Source organism: Rhinatrema bivittatum, chromosome 9, assembly GCF_901001135.1.
Source record: "Rhinatrema bivittatum chromosome 9, aRhiBiv1.1, whole genome shotgun sequence".
Classification (NCBI taxonomy): Eukaryota; Metazoa; Chordata; class Amphibia; order Gymnophiona; family Rhinatrematidae; genus Rhinatrema; species Rhinatrema bivittatum.
Window position 1 is genome coordinate 22,317,961 of NC_042623.1, and position 17,924 is coordinate 22,335,884.

The 17,924-nt window shown below is 43.4% G+C and overlaps 1 protein-coding gene across 1 annotated transcript in view; it reads left to right on the forward strand.

The window, feature by feature from the left end:
* EXOC4 (exocyst complex component 4) overlaps positions 1 to 17,924 on the forward strand; it is a 779,245-nt gene that overhangs the window by 185,389 nt on the left and 575,932 nt on the right. Inside the window, exons 8-9 of the mRNA XM_029615101.1 lie at positions 541 to 686; positions 1,994 to 2,082. Of these exons, the coding sequence (XP_029470961.1) occupies positions 541 to 686; positions 1,994 to 2,082 (235 nt within the window). The remainder of the gene's footprint in view (positions 1 to 540; positions 687 to 1,993; positions 2,083 to 17,924) is intronic.

Genomic DNA, 17,924 nt, shown 5'->3' on the forward strand with positions numbered 1-17,924 from the left:
AGTGGTTTCAATTGCAAGATATAGAAAAATGTGGAAAAAAAAGTGAGCTTTTTCTTCTGGTGCCTCTGATTACTGCATAAGTGTTTTCATTGCAAGATAAAATAACGTTAAAAAAAAGTGTGTTTTTCAAATGAACCGAATGACCTATGATTATAACCACATGAGCACTTTATGGGCATAGGTCATAAATTCATGTTTGTGCAGTTCTTGGGCCATATATGATGGACATACTTTTATAGACCTTGGTTACTGGTAGGAGTGAGATCCTATTTTGGATCTTAACATGGATGCATAGTGTATCTGTGTGTTTAATGAAAGTATTGGTGTGTATGCATTATATAAAGAACAATGGGTCGTGATGCATTCAGCAGATGTAGTATTTCATGAACTGTGCTCTTTCCTTTCAGAGCTTTGCTTTTAGCCTCCCAAAGTTGTGTCAGCATCATGACGGCAGTCAGTCAGTTTGGGGAAAATGTCAGCCATGGGATCAGCTACGGTTTGCCCATCCGAAATGCACTGTTCATTTTTTTGCCTCTACAGATGTTGCTGACGGAGTACTTGGACATGAAGAACACGCGGACGTCATCCGAGCCATCCGCTCAGCTGAGTTACGCCAGTACGGGCTGGGAATTTGCAGCCTTTTTTGCAAAGAAAAAACCACAAAGACCCAAGAGCTCCCTCTTCAGGTAGGTACCTGCTGTTGAGAGTTATAGCTCATTTGAAGCTGAAATCCTACCCCATGCGGTCAGTGAAGTTGAGTAAGCCTGGCCCTGTTGTGTGCTTTGATGGGAAACTTTCAAGGAACACTGCCTGCTGTGGTAAGTGATGGGCACTTCTCCCTCTGAGCTGGCACTGACCCAGTACCCCGCTTGGCATTAGAGGACCCTGTAGCCTTGCGGGTGCCATCGTTGAGCTACAACATTAAACTGAGGTCCTGTTTATACTCTATTGGGATAAAGGATCCCATGTCACTTTTTGGTAGTAAAGGTATTTTAAAGTATCTTTCTCTCAACAGTTGGCATCCTTTCCCTCTTCAATAACATATGGAAAATTGCCCAGCAGTGCTTCCATTGCACCAGGCCAGCATGTTAACCATTGACTGGCAGGAGCATGGCACGTATGCAACATAACTTCAGGGCCTTAATTGGCAATTTTCCATTTAGAAGGAGCAACGATTTTCTCTTATAATGAGTGGAGACAGTCACCTTATTTTATGCGTAATTGGCCATGGTCAAATGTTCCTGGGATCAATAAGTGCTGGAAACGCTGTCTGTAGCAGGACAAGAAGACATTGAAATGAAGCTTCTCTTGCTGAGAAGAAACTTGGGCCGTCAGATAGGAATCTCGAAACGGGAAAGGTAGGAAAATAAGGGGGAATGCGAATATCTCAAATAAACAACACAGGTTGTTTTGCTGCTGACAGTGGAAGAGTGAGAATTACATAAAGAAGAGAGATGCGTTGGTCTTCATTCAAAATAAAAAACGAGTGAGAACCCATGTTACTTAAGCTGTAAATGCTGAGGTAGAGAGGCATGTAAAGGTCATTGGACCCAATTCAAAAAGAGCTGTTCCCTGTTCTCTGCCTTTTTGTTTAAAAATCTATACTGAATTAGGCCCATGATCTGTTACACAATTTGTATATAAATGAGAAATTTAAAAATAACTCAGAATTCAAATGTAGCAACTGAGGGTGGTGTTTGGTATAGAAACTGATGTTTCAAATAAGAAAAACCAGGCAAAGTGGTCTAATATTATGCCTGGGCTATCTGTCTCGTTTTGGGGTGCATTAGAGGCCGTCCTTGGCAGAAACTCCATTCAGACCTCATTAGTTGGTTCATTTGCTCCAGTGAGTTCCAGTTGTAGAAATGGTTTTCTTTCTGATCTGATTGGGTTTCTGCCCCTCTCTGCCCTTGGATGGGAAGATGGACCCCCAGCGCATGCTGCGACGGCTGTAGGGCTGTGACCCATCACTGACTGCTGCTTCTCACTGCAGGTTTGAATTATCTTCCCACGCCATTAGCATGAGCGCCTATCTCCGTGAGCAGAGGCGGGAGCTGTACAACAAGAGCGGAGAGCTCCAAGGTGAGATTGGAGGGACAGGGGGATAATTGTTTACCTTGTTGTGGGCAAGGATGATGCCATGTTTGCTTATTCTGCACCGGCATGATGGAGCGGATAAAAGTGACGGTAGAGGTAATCATTCCATTTGTTGTCTGTCAGTAGCAGTTTAAGCTTGCTTGATTTTAAAACAGCAGCACTATCTAGAGTATTAAAGATATCAACCTGCCTGTTTCTGGGTCTGTTCCTTAATCTTTTGATCTTATTGCAAGGTCTCATTTTGATATTTTACTACTTAGAATGTTCACTTTTTTAGAATAAAATGTGGGCACCGTCCGTTATGGCCATTCCCCCTGGGACTGCCACATTCATTGTTCATAGTTAGCATTTCTAATAGATGCATGGTTGTGGCCCATGATTTATTACATGCCTGCTTGGAAGAAACTTTGTTTTAATTTGGTTTTCCTAGTTGGCAAATTGAAGGGGGATAGAGAAAAAAAAAATATAATTGTAAAGTAGGTTTCCTTTAGACTTAAACAATCAAAGATGACTGAGTAAAAAGGCATGACCAATTAATTTTAAATGCAGTAATTGGAGAAAAATCCTTTTTTGTATTAACTTTATGGTTGAAAGGAAGATAATTTTTGTAGCAATTCTCTGTAATGAATTATAAAATATACAGTACATAAAGAATTGCCTCTCAGTTGCAACACATGACAGAATAAGGATATATCAACGTGGACCATTTAGGTCATGGTTGTTATGGTGGTCCTCGGGTTACTTATGGAGACTGCTATCCCAGTCGCATCTTACAGGCTTAACTAAGGACCAATCAATATCGTCCACATGTAGGGCAGTGAATTATAATTATTGATCTATCGTTAATATAAGGATTTTATATTTACAGAGACATGGGGTTAATACAGAAGGATGGGGGAGACTGAATGTAAACAAAGGGGGAGTGCAGGTGGAGAAGGGAATGGGATCCTGGAATCCCTTTCAGCTTCGGTTCCTTTGCTATTTTTCGCATTCTGTTTTCTCTACTTGGGATGAGTTAGATTTCTCAGGAATTAGTAGTAGCCTGCACACAAAGAGGACTGTGTTTTGTAAATGTGTTTCATATCGTTTCTGTTTGATGCTGCGATATTTTCCAGCCTATGCGTCGCCCAACGTGGCTAGGCTAGTGCTATCTTTGCTGCAAGCAGCAGTAGATCTGTCAGTTGGAAGTGTGTGCCAAATGCTAGGTTTGTGCTATTATATCCTAATAGAAAGAATTTGGAATCTGAGTCACTAGGCTTATGGATCTCTTTATCCAGGCCTTTATATTTTGCCAGTAGATTTGCATCACTGGGCATTGTCACCACATGGAGAAGAAACCCTCTCTCGTCCCATTGGGATGAATTGGTCTGGTTCAGGTGGTTTCAGGCACTTTCATAAGATAATTTTGTACTGATATTTCCTGCAGTTAGCTGTAAAAGAACATTTGCAGTTTAATTTGTGGATTTGTTTCTATTGTACGTCATCAGTTTCATTTAACAATGTGAGGAGGGGGTACCAGAATTCTGTATAATCTGGACAGGCTGCCTTTATATAGTGGACATTTAAAGAGTGCCATTTTAGTTGTGTTTGGTCTTCTGTGGTTGGTGAGCCTTTTTGGTGGCAAAGTCTTGGAGTTGGAAATATTCATAGGCCTTTTATGTTTGTTAGCTTTGCTGTTTTCTGTAGTAAAAAGAATACCTTGTTTTCATCATAAGAACATAAGAACTGGGTCAGACCAAGGGTCCATCAAGCCCAGCATCCTGTTTCCAACAGTGGCCAATCCAGGCTATAAGTACCTGGCAAGTACCCAAAAACTAAGTATATCCCATGCTACTGATACTAGTAATAGCAGTGGCTATTTTTCTAAGTCAACTTGATTAATAACAGGTAATGGACTTCTCCTCCAAGAACTTATCCAAACCCAGGTACACTAATTGCACTATCCACATCCCCTGGCAACAAATTCCAGAGTTTAATTGTGCATTGAGTGAAAAATAATTTTCTCTGATTAGTTTTAAATGTGCTACTTGCTAACTTCATGGAATGCCCCCTAGTCCTATTATCTGAAAGAATAAATAACCGATTCACATTTACCCGTTCTAGACCTCTCATGATTTTAAACACCTCTGTCATATCCCACCTCAGCCGTCTCTTCTCCAAGCTGAAGAGTCCTAACCTCTTTAGTCTTTCCTCATAGGGGAGCTATTTCATCCCCTTTATCATTTTGGTCGCCCTTCTCTTTACCTTCTCCATCACAACTATATCTTTTTTGAGATGTGGCGACCAGAATTGTACACAGTATTCAAGGTGCGGTCTCACCATGGAGCGATACAGAGGCATTATGACAGTTTCCGTTTTATTCACCATTCCCTTTCTAATATTTCCCAACATTCTGTTTGCCTTTTTGACTGCCACAGCACTCACATGTCGTGTTCTTTTCCAGATCATTTATAAATATATTGAAAAGCATGGGTCCCAGTACAGATCCCTGAGGCACTCTACTGCCCATCCCCCTCCACTGAGAAAATTGTCCATTTAATCCTATTCTCTGTTTCCTGTCTTTTAAAGTCTTTGTAATCCACAAAAGGACATCGCCACCTATCCCATGACTTTTTACTTTTCCTAGAAGCCTCTCATGAACTTTGTCAAATGCCTTCTAAAAATCCAAATATATAACATCTACTGGTTAACCTTTATCTACATGTTTATTAACCCCTTCAAAAAAGTGAAGCAAATTTGTGAGGCAAGACTTGCCTTGGGTAAAGCCATGCTGACTTTGTTCCATTAAACCATGTCTTTCTATATGTTCTGTGATTTTGATGTTTAGAACACTTTCCACTATTTTTCCTGGCACTGAAGTCAAGCTAACCAGTCTGTAGTTTCCCGGATCGCCCCTGGAGTCCTTTTTAAATATCGGGGTTACATTAGCCATCCTCCAGTCTTCAGGTACAATGGATGATTTTAATGATAGGTTACAAATTTTACTAATAGATCTGAGATTTCATTTTTGAGTTCTTTCAGAACCCTGGGAGATATACCATCTGCTCCAAGTGATTTACTACTCTTAAGTTTGTCAATCAGGTCTACCATATCTTCTAGGTTCACCGTGATTTGGTTCAGTCCATCTGAATCATTACCCATGAAAACCTTCTCCATTATGGGTACCTCCCCAACATCCTCTTCAGTAAACACCGAAGCAAAGAAATCATTTAATCTTTCTGCAATGGCCTTATCTTCTCTAAGTGCCCCTTTAACCCCTTGATCATCTAACGGTCCAACTGACTCCCTCACAGGCTTCCTGCTTCGGATATATTTTAAAAAGTTTTTACTGTGAGTTTTTGCCTCTATGGCCAACTTCTTTTCAAATTCTCTCTTAGCCTGTCTTATCAATGTCTTACATTTAACTTGCCAATGTTTATGCTTTATCCTATTTTCTTCTGTTGGATCCTTCTTCCAATTTTTGAATGAAGATCTTTTGGCTAAAGTAGCTTCTTTCACCTCCCCTTTTAACCATGCCGGTAATCGTTTTGCCTTCCTTCCACCTTTCTTAATGTGTGGAATACATCTGGACTGTGCTTGTAGGATGGTATTTTTTAACAATAACCACACCTCTTGGACATTTTTTACTTTTGTAGCTGCTCCTTTTATTTTTTTTTTTCTAACTATTTTTCTCATTTTGTCAAAGTTTCCCTTTTGAAAGTTTAGCACGAGAGCTGTGGATCTGCTTACTGTCCCCCTTCCAGTCATTAATTCAAATTTGATCATATTATGATCACTATTGCCAAGCGGTCCCACTACCTTTACAACTCTCATGAAAACCTGTGCTCCACAGAGAATTAGATCTTGTCGGTTCCCGAACCAATTGCTCCATAAAACTGTTGCCATATAATTGGGAGACCATCACCTACCTTTCTGAGCTTGGTCATCATGCCCATGTGCTTTGGACTCTTCTTTTTCAGTTTAAACTGATTTTTTACCCATAAATTCCTGGATTTTTCCAAAAGTGACAATTGGTTTAAACCGATTTTCACCCTAATTTTAGGCTGATTAAAGAGCAGCTGCAGAGGCAGTGTCTCGAGGCTTCCAGCAACTGCTGGGAGCCGGTGTGAGCCAAAACACCTGCAGCGTTTCAAGTCCTGCTCGCCCTCTAGTGCCGCTGATGCGCTTTTTCAAGTCCCGCCTCCCACTATTTATTTATTTATGTATGTATGTATTTATTTATTTAACTCATTTCTATACCGACATTCATGATACAGATCATATCATATCGGTTCACATGGAACAGGGGAGTTATAACATTAATATTGAGGAAGAAGCAAAGTTACAATAAAACAAGGTCGTGTGAACTTGGAAACTGAAATAGCCAGAGGCAGAGGTTTAACATAATAAACCGTTAAACCACTAAGCAGCCAAAGCGCCTGCTGCTTGGTACTGCCAATGCAGCGGCCATGCCCACCGGAAACACTTGCCATCAGGCTCCCTGGCCCCATGAAAATGAAGTGCAGTGCTGCAGAGCACGGGAGTCTCAGCAAGCTGCTGTCAAAGGAGGCACCGCTGCTGCGATGGGGTGGGGAGAGAATGGGACATGTTGGGCAGGAGATGGAGGTAGAGCTAAGGATGTCGTTGAGCAGGAGAATCTGCTTAATGTTGGTTCATTGTCCTGGCTTCTACCCTCCAAAAGAAACCCTGATATTTACCCAAAAAATAACGAGTCACGTTACCCCACTGATTTTCCCCTGGTTTTGTTCTTGTCATAATAAACCCTGACAAATTCCTGAGAAAATTTTAAAACTAAAAATCAAGACATGAAGAGCCCTGCATATGCTCTAGAACCATAAATTGTTCGAAAAGTTTTCTTTGACTATGAAAGGATTGCATTCCCTCTCTTTTAAGCTTTTTCCTAGGTTGCAGTCGGTTGTTTCATTAATGGGTAGGTCTCACTGTTGGCTCCCTTCATATTGTTCAGCTTGACTATCGCTCTGAAAAAGGATCCATATGGATTCAAGCTATTCTCCTCCTCCTCTTCCCAGGGAACTTTGCTGGGTGATTGAGTTTTGCAGCCTTATAGTGCTTTTACCATGGGGAATTGTAAGATCTCCCAGTCTATTCTCACCTGTTGCTTTTTTCTTGTGTAGGATTTGATCATTGTATTTATTTTGGAGAGGTTGGCAGGGACTGTAATGGGTATTATGATAAATCAGTGTAGTCATATAGGGAGGCCTGTCATTTTAATAGATGCAACTTGGCTCAGCCAGATCACTGATAGGGTTTGCAGTCTTATCTGATTTCTGTCCATTACTTTGAATATTGATTTGTAGGTAAAGTTATTGTTGTTATACTTCATGTACTGCTTAATCCAGTTCCTTCCGAGGCAGTTTACAGAAACTTATCCCTAATAAAACCATTTACCCCCTGCCCCATCCCTATCAATGACCCTTATCTTCAGGGGGCAAATGGTGGGGAAGTGGGAAGGCGAGGTTGTCAAATTCCAAGAAATCATATTACTGACCCTCTATCAGAGCCATCAGACGCTGTGTGAAACCAAAAAAAAAAAGAAGTCTCAGGCTTGGAGATGGTCTCCCCCTCATGGCAGTAGGTGCTGGGGAAGGGGGAGGCAAAATTGCCAACTTTTTCTAGTTGTTTGTAGTATTTTTGATGTATTTGTACATTTGACGTGCTGTATATTGTTGTGTTTGTGATGCATTGCTATTTATTGTACTACCTTTACATTGTGTGAACCGCTTTAGGTTAGATTAATGTGCAAGGAAGGCAGTATGCAAACCTAACCTAACATTAATACAATACAAATGTAACCCATCAAAAGAGAACCCACCTGCCCCAAACACACTACTCAGATCCATTTAGGCCCTTGTGACTTCCCTAAGACGATCAGCTACTCAACCTATTACCCCTACCTCCACCCAGCCCTTCCCTCCTCAGTCCCCAGCTGGAAATCGGGCAGCCTCACAGTACACCTACTCAACCTGCTCATTAGGCCCCCATCCTTCCTGGAGCATCCATGCTTTCAAAAGCTTCCATAAATAGCCAGGACTTCCCAAGCTGAGGGAACTTTATATAGCTCTCTTCTTGACGAAACTCAATGGAAGTTTGTTCTGCAAGGTTGGTGCAGCACAGCTTTTTATTTCATTAGAAAGATTTAGAATCCACCCCATGCAGTTTTCAATCATTCTGGGCAGTGCACAGTAAAACATTAACAACTTCAAAAACATTACTTACGTTGAAAGTCAAACATAAAACGTTATTACACAGTACAATAACAATAAATTGTTTGATTAAATATAAATTAAAAAAAAAAAAGAAATCCCCACTGATAGCCATTGCTATCGGATGACTAGGAGAAAGCATCTTTAAATACAAATATTCTCAATTTCTTCCTAAAAATGTTTATAAAATTCTTCTAACCCGCATATTCCTTGTATCAGTTCACAGCGGCTTGCAGAATACGTACATAAATAGTAAAAAAAATAAACTAAGAACAAAATGACTAAATCAGATACTTCTTTAATCTCCTGCAGAAGATTATTCCCTAAAGAATAGTAGAGAATGCTCTTTTATGGGCCATTTGCAGTCTGTAATCTTTAAAGGAGGGGATAGCTGTAATGAGGTGTCCATGCTTATCATTAATGTAACTTGTGAAGGTGTTGGAATCCTCAACAAATCCCAAGCAACTTGTCAAATACTCCGGACTTTGGTTATGGATACATTTAAATAAAATGAGGGCATCTGATTTAGGTTGGAACCAAGAAACCCTGATAAAACATCCACGATGCAAAAAAAAAAAAAAAAAAAGTTGATGTTAGGTAAACACGGGAAAAATACCACGTCCCCTCCTACTCTCTCACTCCCCCATTGCCTGCCCTGGATCCTTTGCTGTTTTTGTGTGCCTCACATGCTAAGGACTACTCAGCTACTCAACCGAAAAAGGTGGCAAACAATAGTACCAGCTCCATGAAAACACCAGTAAGCACCGATTTTTGGTACTCTCAAATTTGTTGGAAAATAAACTCCTGAATTTATAAACATCCAAAATCTAGAATCTCTAAATATAATCCATAGAAGCTTCAGCTTCACATGCGGAAAAATCGGCAACCAACGCAATCCATGCCCCACAGGGTTGATAGAGCCCATCACCGCCCTAGCAGCCGTCTCTTCAGTGCTACTCCTGGGTGTTTTTGATAGGGAACATTACAGTAATCTATCAGACTTTGGACCAAAGCATAAGTAATCATCTTCAGGACCATTGTTTCCAAAAATGATTACACTTTCTCCTTGGACATGCAGGATGCTAGTCCTCTCACATGGATGACATCATCAGATGGAGCCCCGGTCCGCAGCTTTGATCTCAAAGATTCTAGAACTTTCAAACATGCCCTTCTGAGCATGTGCAGCTTAGTCATCACCCTGCCCCCTAGGCAGAGTCCCTCAGTCTGATTTTTTTTTTTTGTTTTTGTTTTTTTTAACTGTGGAGCCATGTATTCACAGTATTCAGCTTTGCTCTATCCTCTCAGTTTTTGTAAGTGATTTTTTTCTAGAGATTCAGCTGTTTTTCTTTCCTTTCCCTTATGGTAGTTTTCTTTTCTTGTTCCTCTTCTTTCCACTGTCTGCCAGCCGCATGGTGGGCCTTAGTCGTTGTGCAGTCTGGCAGAGTTTGTTACTGTCCCTTATAAAATAAATACTTCACCTGCAGTTTAGTATGTGTATCCTCTCTTTACTCTGTCTCTCTTTGTGCCTGTGTCATGTGCTGGCAGTACTGACTGAATGCAGACCGTGGGTGATCCTGTAAGTCGTTGATCCTGGGGACTCGCCTGAGTTCTACCCCGGCAGGACTTCCATGTTGTTTCACCAATCAGTCAGCATCGATGGAGGTTCAGACAGTGAAGAGATCGAGGACCACACCGTTCCTGTGTGTATGGGGGGGGGGGGGGGGAACTCATCCTCCCCACATTCAAAGGAACTAGTCTCCACGGGCAGGAGCCCTGTACAATGTAGCCTCCCCGCCTGCTTGCCTGTGATGGCAGTGCAGTCTTCTTGAGACAGAGAGAGAGAGAGGGTGAGCAGGAAAATGGGCAAGCAGCTTTGGTGCAAAGCCCAGTAACGGTTGCCTGTGCACATCTGTGACCAGTGCATTGTTTATCTGACACATCGATGTCAGGACCGCGTCGGGGACCAGCACTGCCATTGAGGTCGCCATCCGAGGCAGTTTACAGAAACTTATCCCTAATAAAACAATTTACCCCCTGCCCCATCCCTATCAATGACCCTTATTTTCAGGGGGCAAATGGTGGGGAAGTGGGGAAGGCGAGGTCGTCAAATTCCAAGTAATCATATTACTAACCCTCTATCAGAGCCGTCAGACGCTGTGTGAAACCAAAAAAAGAAGTCTCAGGCTTGGAGATGGTCTCAAGGCATCCTGGGACTCCTTGCAGTGACCTGACGGGGTACCAAGGGGCATTCTGCTGTCACATCACTGGCGTATGGCTATTGGGCATCATGGATACCAACGATCTCGGGGGCCTGAGCTACTGGGCTTGGGGAGGTGGGGGCATCATCCTTTAGGCACTGATGAGACAAGTTGGGGTGATGTTGGGACTGTAGAGCCTCTGCCTGCAGGCGCTCCTGGCATCCTTGGTTGTCATCGGTCCATCGATGTCTTCGGGCACCGGGTCTCTTTGGTGCCACCGGGCTGTCAATATCTGCAGGCACCTAAAACACCGGGGATGGCGCTCTATACTGTTGAACTGATCAAGACATAGTCCAGCGCTGTCGAAGCCCTGAGTGCAACGTCGTTTGGTGCCCTTGATGTGATGCATCATTGGTGAGCACAAGAGCGCTATTGGCCCTATTGGTGCCATCACCAAGGTAGGCACCAGCGGACATGGTCGGATGCCATAGGACACAATCACATATCACCATGGGCACCGTTGGTCACCATGGACTTCGCTACTGACGTTCCATGAGAGAAACATTGGTGAGCTGTTCAATTCAAGGGCTGTGTCCAGCCTCTTGGAGCATTATTAGGTATTGGAAGGGGGCGATGCCATAGTACACCACCCACCACCATGCCATAACTGGAGCCCCAGTGGTACTGGGGATGCAGTCATCACACTGTTCCTATTCACTCCACTGGGAGTTAGTGTGACAGTGGAGTGCAGCATGTTCGGTCGTGTATGGCATGGCATCTGCTCCAAGTGTCTCGGGCAATGGCAGGTAGCATTCTCCCTGTCTGTGCAGTACTCAGCCATGCAGAGTTCAGTCATTGTCTCTTCAAGATATCAGCCTCCTTGGCAGTTTTGCACCACAAAGTGCTGGGGAGCACTGGCGAGGAAGGCTTCATCACACACTCTATGATTGCTTTTTGGCAGTGTGCAGCTAATGATTCTAACTGGTGGTGCTCAGTCCTCTCTGTGCAGTGGGATTCTACCCACAAGCACGGTGTGTGGATTCGTAGGTGGGCCACCGTCTGTAGGATGGGATACCACTGTATGAGTACTAATCATCATGCTTTTGTAGTGGAAAGCTCTATTCTTCCAGGTGCCCTCTATTGTATGGGGGTTTGTGTGTGTGTGTTTTTCCCTCATGGCAAGCATAACAAGATGTGCGCCGCAGCCACAGGACTGACCTAGGACAGTGTTCCTGGTCGAACAACTGGAGCCTCGATTCTTCGAATTGGTGCCTTTCCTTGTAGGCCAGAACCAGGGGACAGCAGCGGTGGACATTGGACCTTTTTTGCTGGGGTCCCTCCATTGATTACCATGGTGGCCTACCCCATCTGAGGGTAGCTTCCAGTGGCAGATTGGTTGCTTCTGAATCTCAACGATCGGTTGAGAGTTGAGTTACAATCACTAGAGAGTTGAAAGGTTTTTCGGGTTCAGAAGACCCTGATTCCCATTGCTTTCCTGTCCCTTCAGGAAGGGGAGATTTGACTGGATTCCAGGGCAACCCTTATTGGTTCCCCTCTGGACCCTACAAGGGGTGTCCCTCATTCTTTGTTTCCCAGATAAGGGATGTCACTGCTTCTGACTGGTGGTCACTCAGTTCCTCGCAGGCTCTGAGAGCCATTCAAGTGGTAGTGCTCTCCTAAGATCATCCAAAGGCTCAGCAGGTCTATTTTGCGAGGGAGCCATTCCAGAGCAGCTCCCCAGGGAGGATTAGTGGTTTCTCCCATCTGGGAATCACCTTTGATACCTGCTGAGCTCAATGGGCATTTTTTGATAAGGACCACTATTGCCAGTCATTCTCGCGTCAGGGACCGTACCTCAGTGAGGAGGTTTCTAGTCCATCTAATTAGCAAGTATGCCTTTCAACCTATCGTCATATCCATTGCTGAGGGAGTTGGGGGACGAGGGACATCACAACAGAGGTGTACTGCTCTTTTGTTGCAATGGCTTACAAGCTATACTTCTCTATTTTAGGGATAAACCTGTCTACAGACGAGGGGAGTCCTGGTTTATGCAACGAATGTTCCATTTATTGGATCGAGTGCTTCCTTGGGGGAAGTATATATAATCATGGTGGAGGTATTAATACCTAACACAGGTTCATGGCAATCTGTTCCAAGATCACACTGACCCTGCCCTGGTAACCTTAGGGTTGCCAGGCCAGTGAAGGAATCCTGTTCGGTACCCCGGCTTCCTGTCTCTTGGTGGACTGTTTCTGGATTTCTTCCTTGGGGGATTTGCTCTCAGTTTCAGCTGTTCTAAGCAGGCTGAAGGCTCTATCTCAGTGGGTAACTCCCTGCAGGAATTGGCAGCAAGTTATTCGCTTGGGGTAGAGATACATCACCTAGCAACTTGTTCTTACCCCTGCAATCCAGCAGTCTGCCTCCTTGTGTTCTTCACTCCTTCTGACTTCCAGTTGGAAGGTTGAAAGGAATGGAAGAAAAGCTAGGGCATTCATGGTATATCTTAGTGTATACCTGCAGGGAAAGATACACCACTTTTCCCTATATTTTCACCAAGTTCTGGCCAGTACTGCCTTTTGCTTTTCTCACTTCACTAGGTTGTTCACTAGGTTGTACAAAATGCCTTCCTGCTCACCTGAACTATCTTGTAGACAGGATGGATAGCCCTGCCCTTGACAGGGTGCAGCGTGGGTGAGCTTCAGGCCTAACTTATCTCCCTACTCGGGGGTTTGGGCTAGCGCTTCCATTCAGGAATTGCCTTTCATCACCTGAAACTCTTGATGATGTCCTGGTGGTCAGCTGTGTCTGGTGCTTTGGCTCGTAGAGTCTGTCACACATCCTGCCGTTGTTGCTGATTATTCTTCCAAGCGTTGCTTGGGTTTTTTTGCCCATTGTGCCTATCGGTCAAACATGGGTGCACCTCTGTAAATGCATTCTGTCCTTCAGATGCCAGTGGACCACAGTTTCTTTCTGGGTAGCTGTTGGGCCCCAGTTGGGTTTTCGGTTGTCTTGTAACACCGAAGGAAACTATGCAGTCTTCATTCAAGAGTCCTCCTCTTGCTTACATCTCTAGATTTTTTCCTGTATTCAGGAGGGTCTAGACTTACTTTTGTTGTCAGGGTTTACTGATCTGAAACCCTGCTTGTAATGTTTCCGTGATGTGGAGTATATTTATTGCTGGTACTCGCATTACTCCTCTGCTATGCACATGGGTTTTATGTCTCAGTTGTGTCTATAGTTTTTTCTTTGTCGAACACAACTCTTTTCCTGCCTAGACCCCTGTGTGGTCGGCTGCCTCACAGACAAAAGGAATAGAGGTGGTGCTTTCACCATGGTGCAGTTTCCTGCTTTGTCCTGCTCGGACAGCCTATAGCTTGGGAATCGCCCATGTGTTAGTAGTACCATCCTGCTTGTCCTCGGAGAAAAGTGCTTACTTGTAACAGGTGTTCTCCAAGGACAGCAGGATGTTAGTCCTCACGAAACCCATCTGCCTTCCCTGGGAGTTGGTTTCTTCATGTATTAGCTATATCATAAATTGAGGGAGTTGCACATGCTCAGTAGGGCATGCTGAAATCTCTAGATTCTTTGAGATCAAAGTTCCGGATTGGGGCTCCATCTGATGATGTCACCCATGTATAAAGACTAACATCCTGCTGTCCTTGGAGAACACCTGTTAAAGGTAAGCAACTCTGCTTTGCAGATCAACTGCAAATGAAAAAATTAGGAGAATATAACTACCTTTTTACTTTGAAGTTTGATCTCTATCACAACAGGAGAAACTGTAAGTATTCTATTAGTGTGACTTTTCCACTTTTCTGGGTTTAACTTAAGCCTGTTATCTAAATGCCAAATGACTGATGTCCTCAAATGCAGGTTTAAATTGCCAACCACAGTAGACTGATCAGAATTGACGTGTACCAATAACTGAATATCATTGATAAACCTAAAACACTGACGGTCCAAAACCTTGGATAAGATCATACACTGGAGCTCAATAGAGGTTGAACAAATGGAGTGAGGGAACCGATTCCCTGCAGCCGCATCGTTAAAGCTGGATACCTGACATTGACATGATACTGTGTCTCTCACTAATATCCCACCCACCCTTGCAGGCTCTTCTCAGCTGGGTCTGACATTTTCAGCCTCATTGAGGAGTCTGGCTAACCTGCCAGAGACATCTTCAAACAACACTACGTTTTATTCTTCTAAAGCATTAGGGCAGTTTTAGATGCAATTTTCCTTCAGCAGTGTTGAATCATGAAGTGGTAGGTACCTTTCATTTTAAATGGGGTAAAATGGATCGGCGTAAAGTAGGGCTACTACTAAAATTGGTGTTTTTTAAATAATTGAGAGCAAAGAAGTGCAATCCAGGCTAGGTTATTGTAATTTGCTCTGCTGTGTTATTCCCTGCGCGGACATTGCATCTAATCCTGTTTGGTTAGATTATAAACAGATACCTGCCTGGAGGTATCTGTTATGTCAAATTCTAAGTCCTGCAGTGGCTTTCTGACATGCAGCAAGGCCTACCATGGACTCTTCTGCCTGAGGAATCGCCCGACACTCTGTCACTCCTTAGTTCCCGAGGCCTTCGGATGGGCCACTTCTACTCTCCCGTAGTAGGAGGAATAGCTAGGGCCTTTTTTGCAGAGCAGGGTTATTCCGCATTTGTTTCTATGTGTGCCATTGTAATTGTGATCTCTTTAGAACCACATTCACCTGTGGTCTTCTGTTATCCATTAAATGTATGTATGTATGTATGTATTTATTTATTTATTTATTTATTTATTTAAAGTTTTTTATGTACCGCCGCTCATCAAAGATATCACGTCGGTGTACAATGAACAGGAACTTACGCCGGAGCGTTATACATTTAACAGGGTTAAATAAACATTATACATATAACAAAAGTAAGAATATATATATTTAAACATAAAACAAGTAGAATCTTTTAAAACCGAACTATCATTTAGGTTTAACTGAGCTGAGTTGAACAGGACTGGAAAGTAAAGGGATATTAGGAAATTAGGTATGAGAGTAGGGACAGGTTAGGAGGGGTTGGATTTATAAATTAGGGGTGATAAGAGAGGGAAGAAAGCGCTTCAGGTGCATTTAAGAGCAAATGTATGGAATGGTATTTACAGTAAGGGCATAAAAAGGGGAACTTAGATATAGTGTAGAGAAAGGGGGTGTTGGGTAAATAAGGCAGGGCATATAAAGGGAAGAACGACATATATATTTCAGGTATAGGCATGTGTAAATAACCATGTCTTGAGTTTTTGCTTGAAGGTTTTGGGAGATGGCTCAAGGCGCAGTTCAGTGGGCAAGGTATTCCATAACAATGGGCCAGAAAAGGAAAGCGCTCGTGCTTTGGTGGAGGCATGGTTATATAGTTTGGGTGAGGGGGTCTGTAATGTGGCGAGGTATTGATTTCTAGTTGGCTTAATAGAAGTTTGAAATTGCAGTGAATTATTAAACCATTTCATTTCAGGATTGTGGAGGGCTTTATGGATCAGTGTTAATGTCTTGTACTGTATGCGAGATTGAATGGGGAGCCAGTGAAGGTCCTTCAAAACTGGCGTAATATGTTCCTTTGAATTTGTGTTGGTAAGGATACGGGCTGCAGTGTTTTGCAGAATTTGTAAGGGGCGGGTGGCATTTTTAGGTAGGCCTAGGAGGAGTGAATTGCAATAATCTGTTTTGGAAAACAACATGGCTAGTAAAACTGTCCGGAAATCAGATGTGTGAAGCAAGGGTTTCAATTTTTTAATTATTTGTTACATTTGATTCCATTTTGCTTTGATATTTCTGTTGGATCAGAGTCACACGAAGAAGCTGTATGCCTGCTTTAGAAGTTACCCACTGTTAGAAATATAATTGTAAAATTATGAGTTTCACATTACTGATGTCCTTCAGAATTCAGCTACAACCTGTTTGTACTCTCTTTTTTGTGCCCCTCTATCTTTTTGGTTGATTATACATTTTTCTTTTCTCCCTTCCTTGATTTGGCTTAGTTTACCCCTGCAAGTGTAATGGGGTAAGGTTAGGATGTGCTGCTTGGAGATCTTTGGTACAGTGGTGCTTAATCAACGTTGTGCAGTAAAACAGTGATGGTAATTCAGTGTCATCGGACTGACAGAAGACATCTGTCCATTATATCCAGCCATCCTTCGAGGCAGTGTGCTGCTATTCCCTTGAACTTACTGCCATTCATTCATCTTTGTGCTCACTAATGTCTGTGCAGCAGCCAGGAAAAGGGCTAGTTTAATTTTTAATGACTTAAACTGATAAAGCCTCCACTGATAACCTGTCAAAGACCTGATCTCTTTTACCATTAAAAAAAAAAGATTTCCTGTACTGAAATTGTCCATAGCCTTCTTAGTTTGTGTTCTTTGATTAATGTTGCTCAGTCTACTCTGTACAATCCTTGAACGCCTCATTAGTACTTGTACAACTATTTTGTGTGTTGGGGGGGGGGGGGGGGGGAAGGGACTGACAATTTTTTTTCCTGCTCTTTTGGGTTTTCAGCTCAGTTGGAATCCGGGCTGGGATGTGGTGCCATGAGCGTGGAAGACTTGACCCACAAGGGTTGAGCCAAGGCCCTCTGCATGGCAGCGCACAGCGCAGTCACTCAGGCTGTCTGATCGCCCGTCAGCCTCGCTTTTCCAGTATAAACCGTTCCAACATGCTAAAGCGCTTTGAAAAACATTGAGTAAGATGTATACATTGAATTTGTGGTGGGTCCCTGTCCACTGGGCAGTAGTACTTAACAAAACCCACTGTCGATGTGGTTTTTTTTCCAGTTGCACAGTCTCATTTGAGAGGCTGAGAACAAAGGGGGACATTGGTGCTGAAAAACAGGGAGGGGATATGGCTTGGTGGTGCTGTGTTTGACTGGATTGAGGTGCCGTCGGTGCCAGAGCCCTCACTTCAAAAGAGTGCTCGGAAAGGCAATCCTAAAAATCCAGGCAGGCAGTGGAAGAGCAGGCCGTGGTCGAACCAGGAGGTAAAATCTGCCGGAAAGGTGCAGTATGGCCGGAATCAGGAGCAGCCCAAGAAAAAAGTACATATAGGAACAGGAGAAGAGAAGAGGCATGAAATACAAGACTGGAGCAAGCTGGACAGCAGAGCCAAGGCATTCAACAGATTACATTGCTGGACCAAGAAGGAAGGAAATAGGGCGGCCAAGCAGAGGGTGGGCTACCGGCAGCTACCCTGGCCAAAGTGTGAGGGCTGCTGAAGTGTAGTGTAGGTTTTCAGGACAAGACTGAGGGGACAGCTCACCAAGCTAAAGCTTCCTGCTGCAAAACCCTAGCTTCCTTGCCCCGTCCTGGTGAACGCTGACTAGAGCACTAAACTGCAGTCGGGAAGAATCCTGGGATCCAACCTGTCTCTCCCTACCACTGAT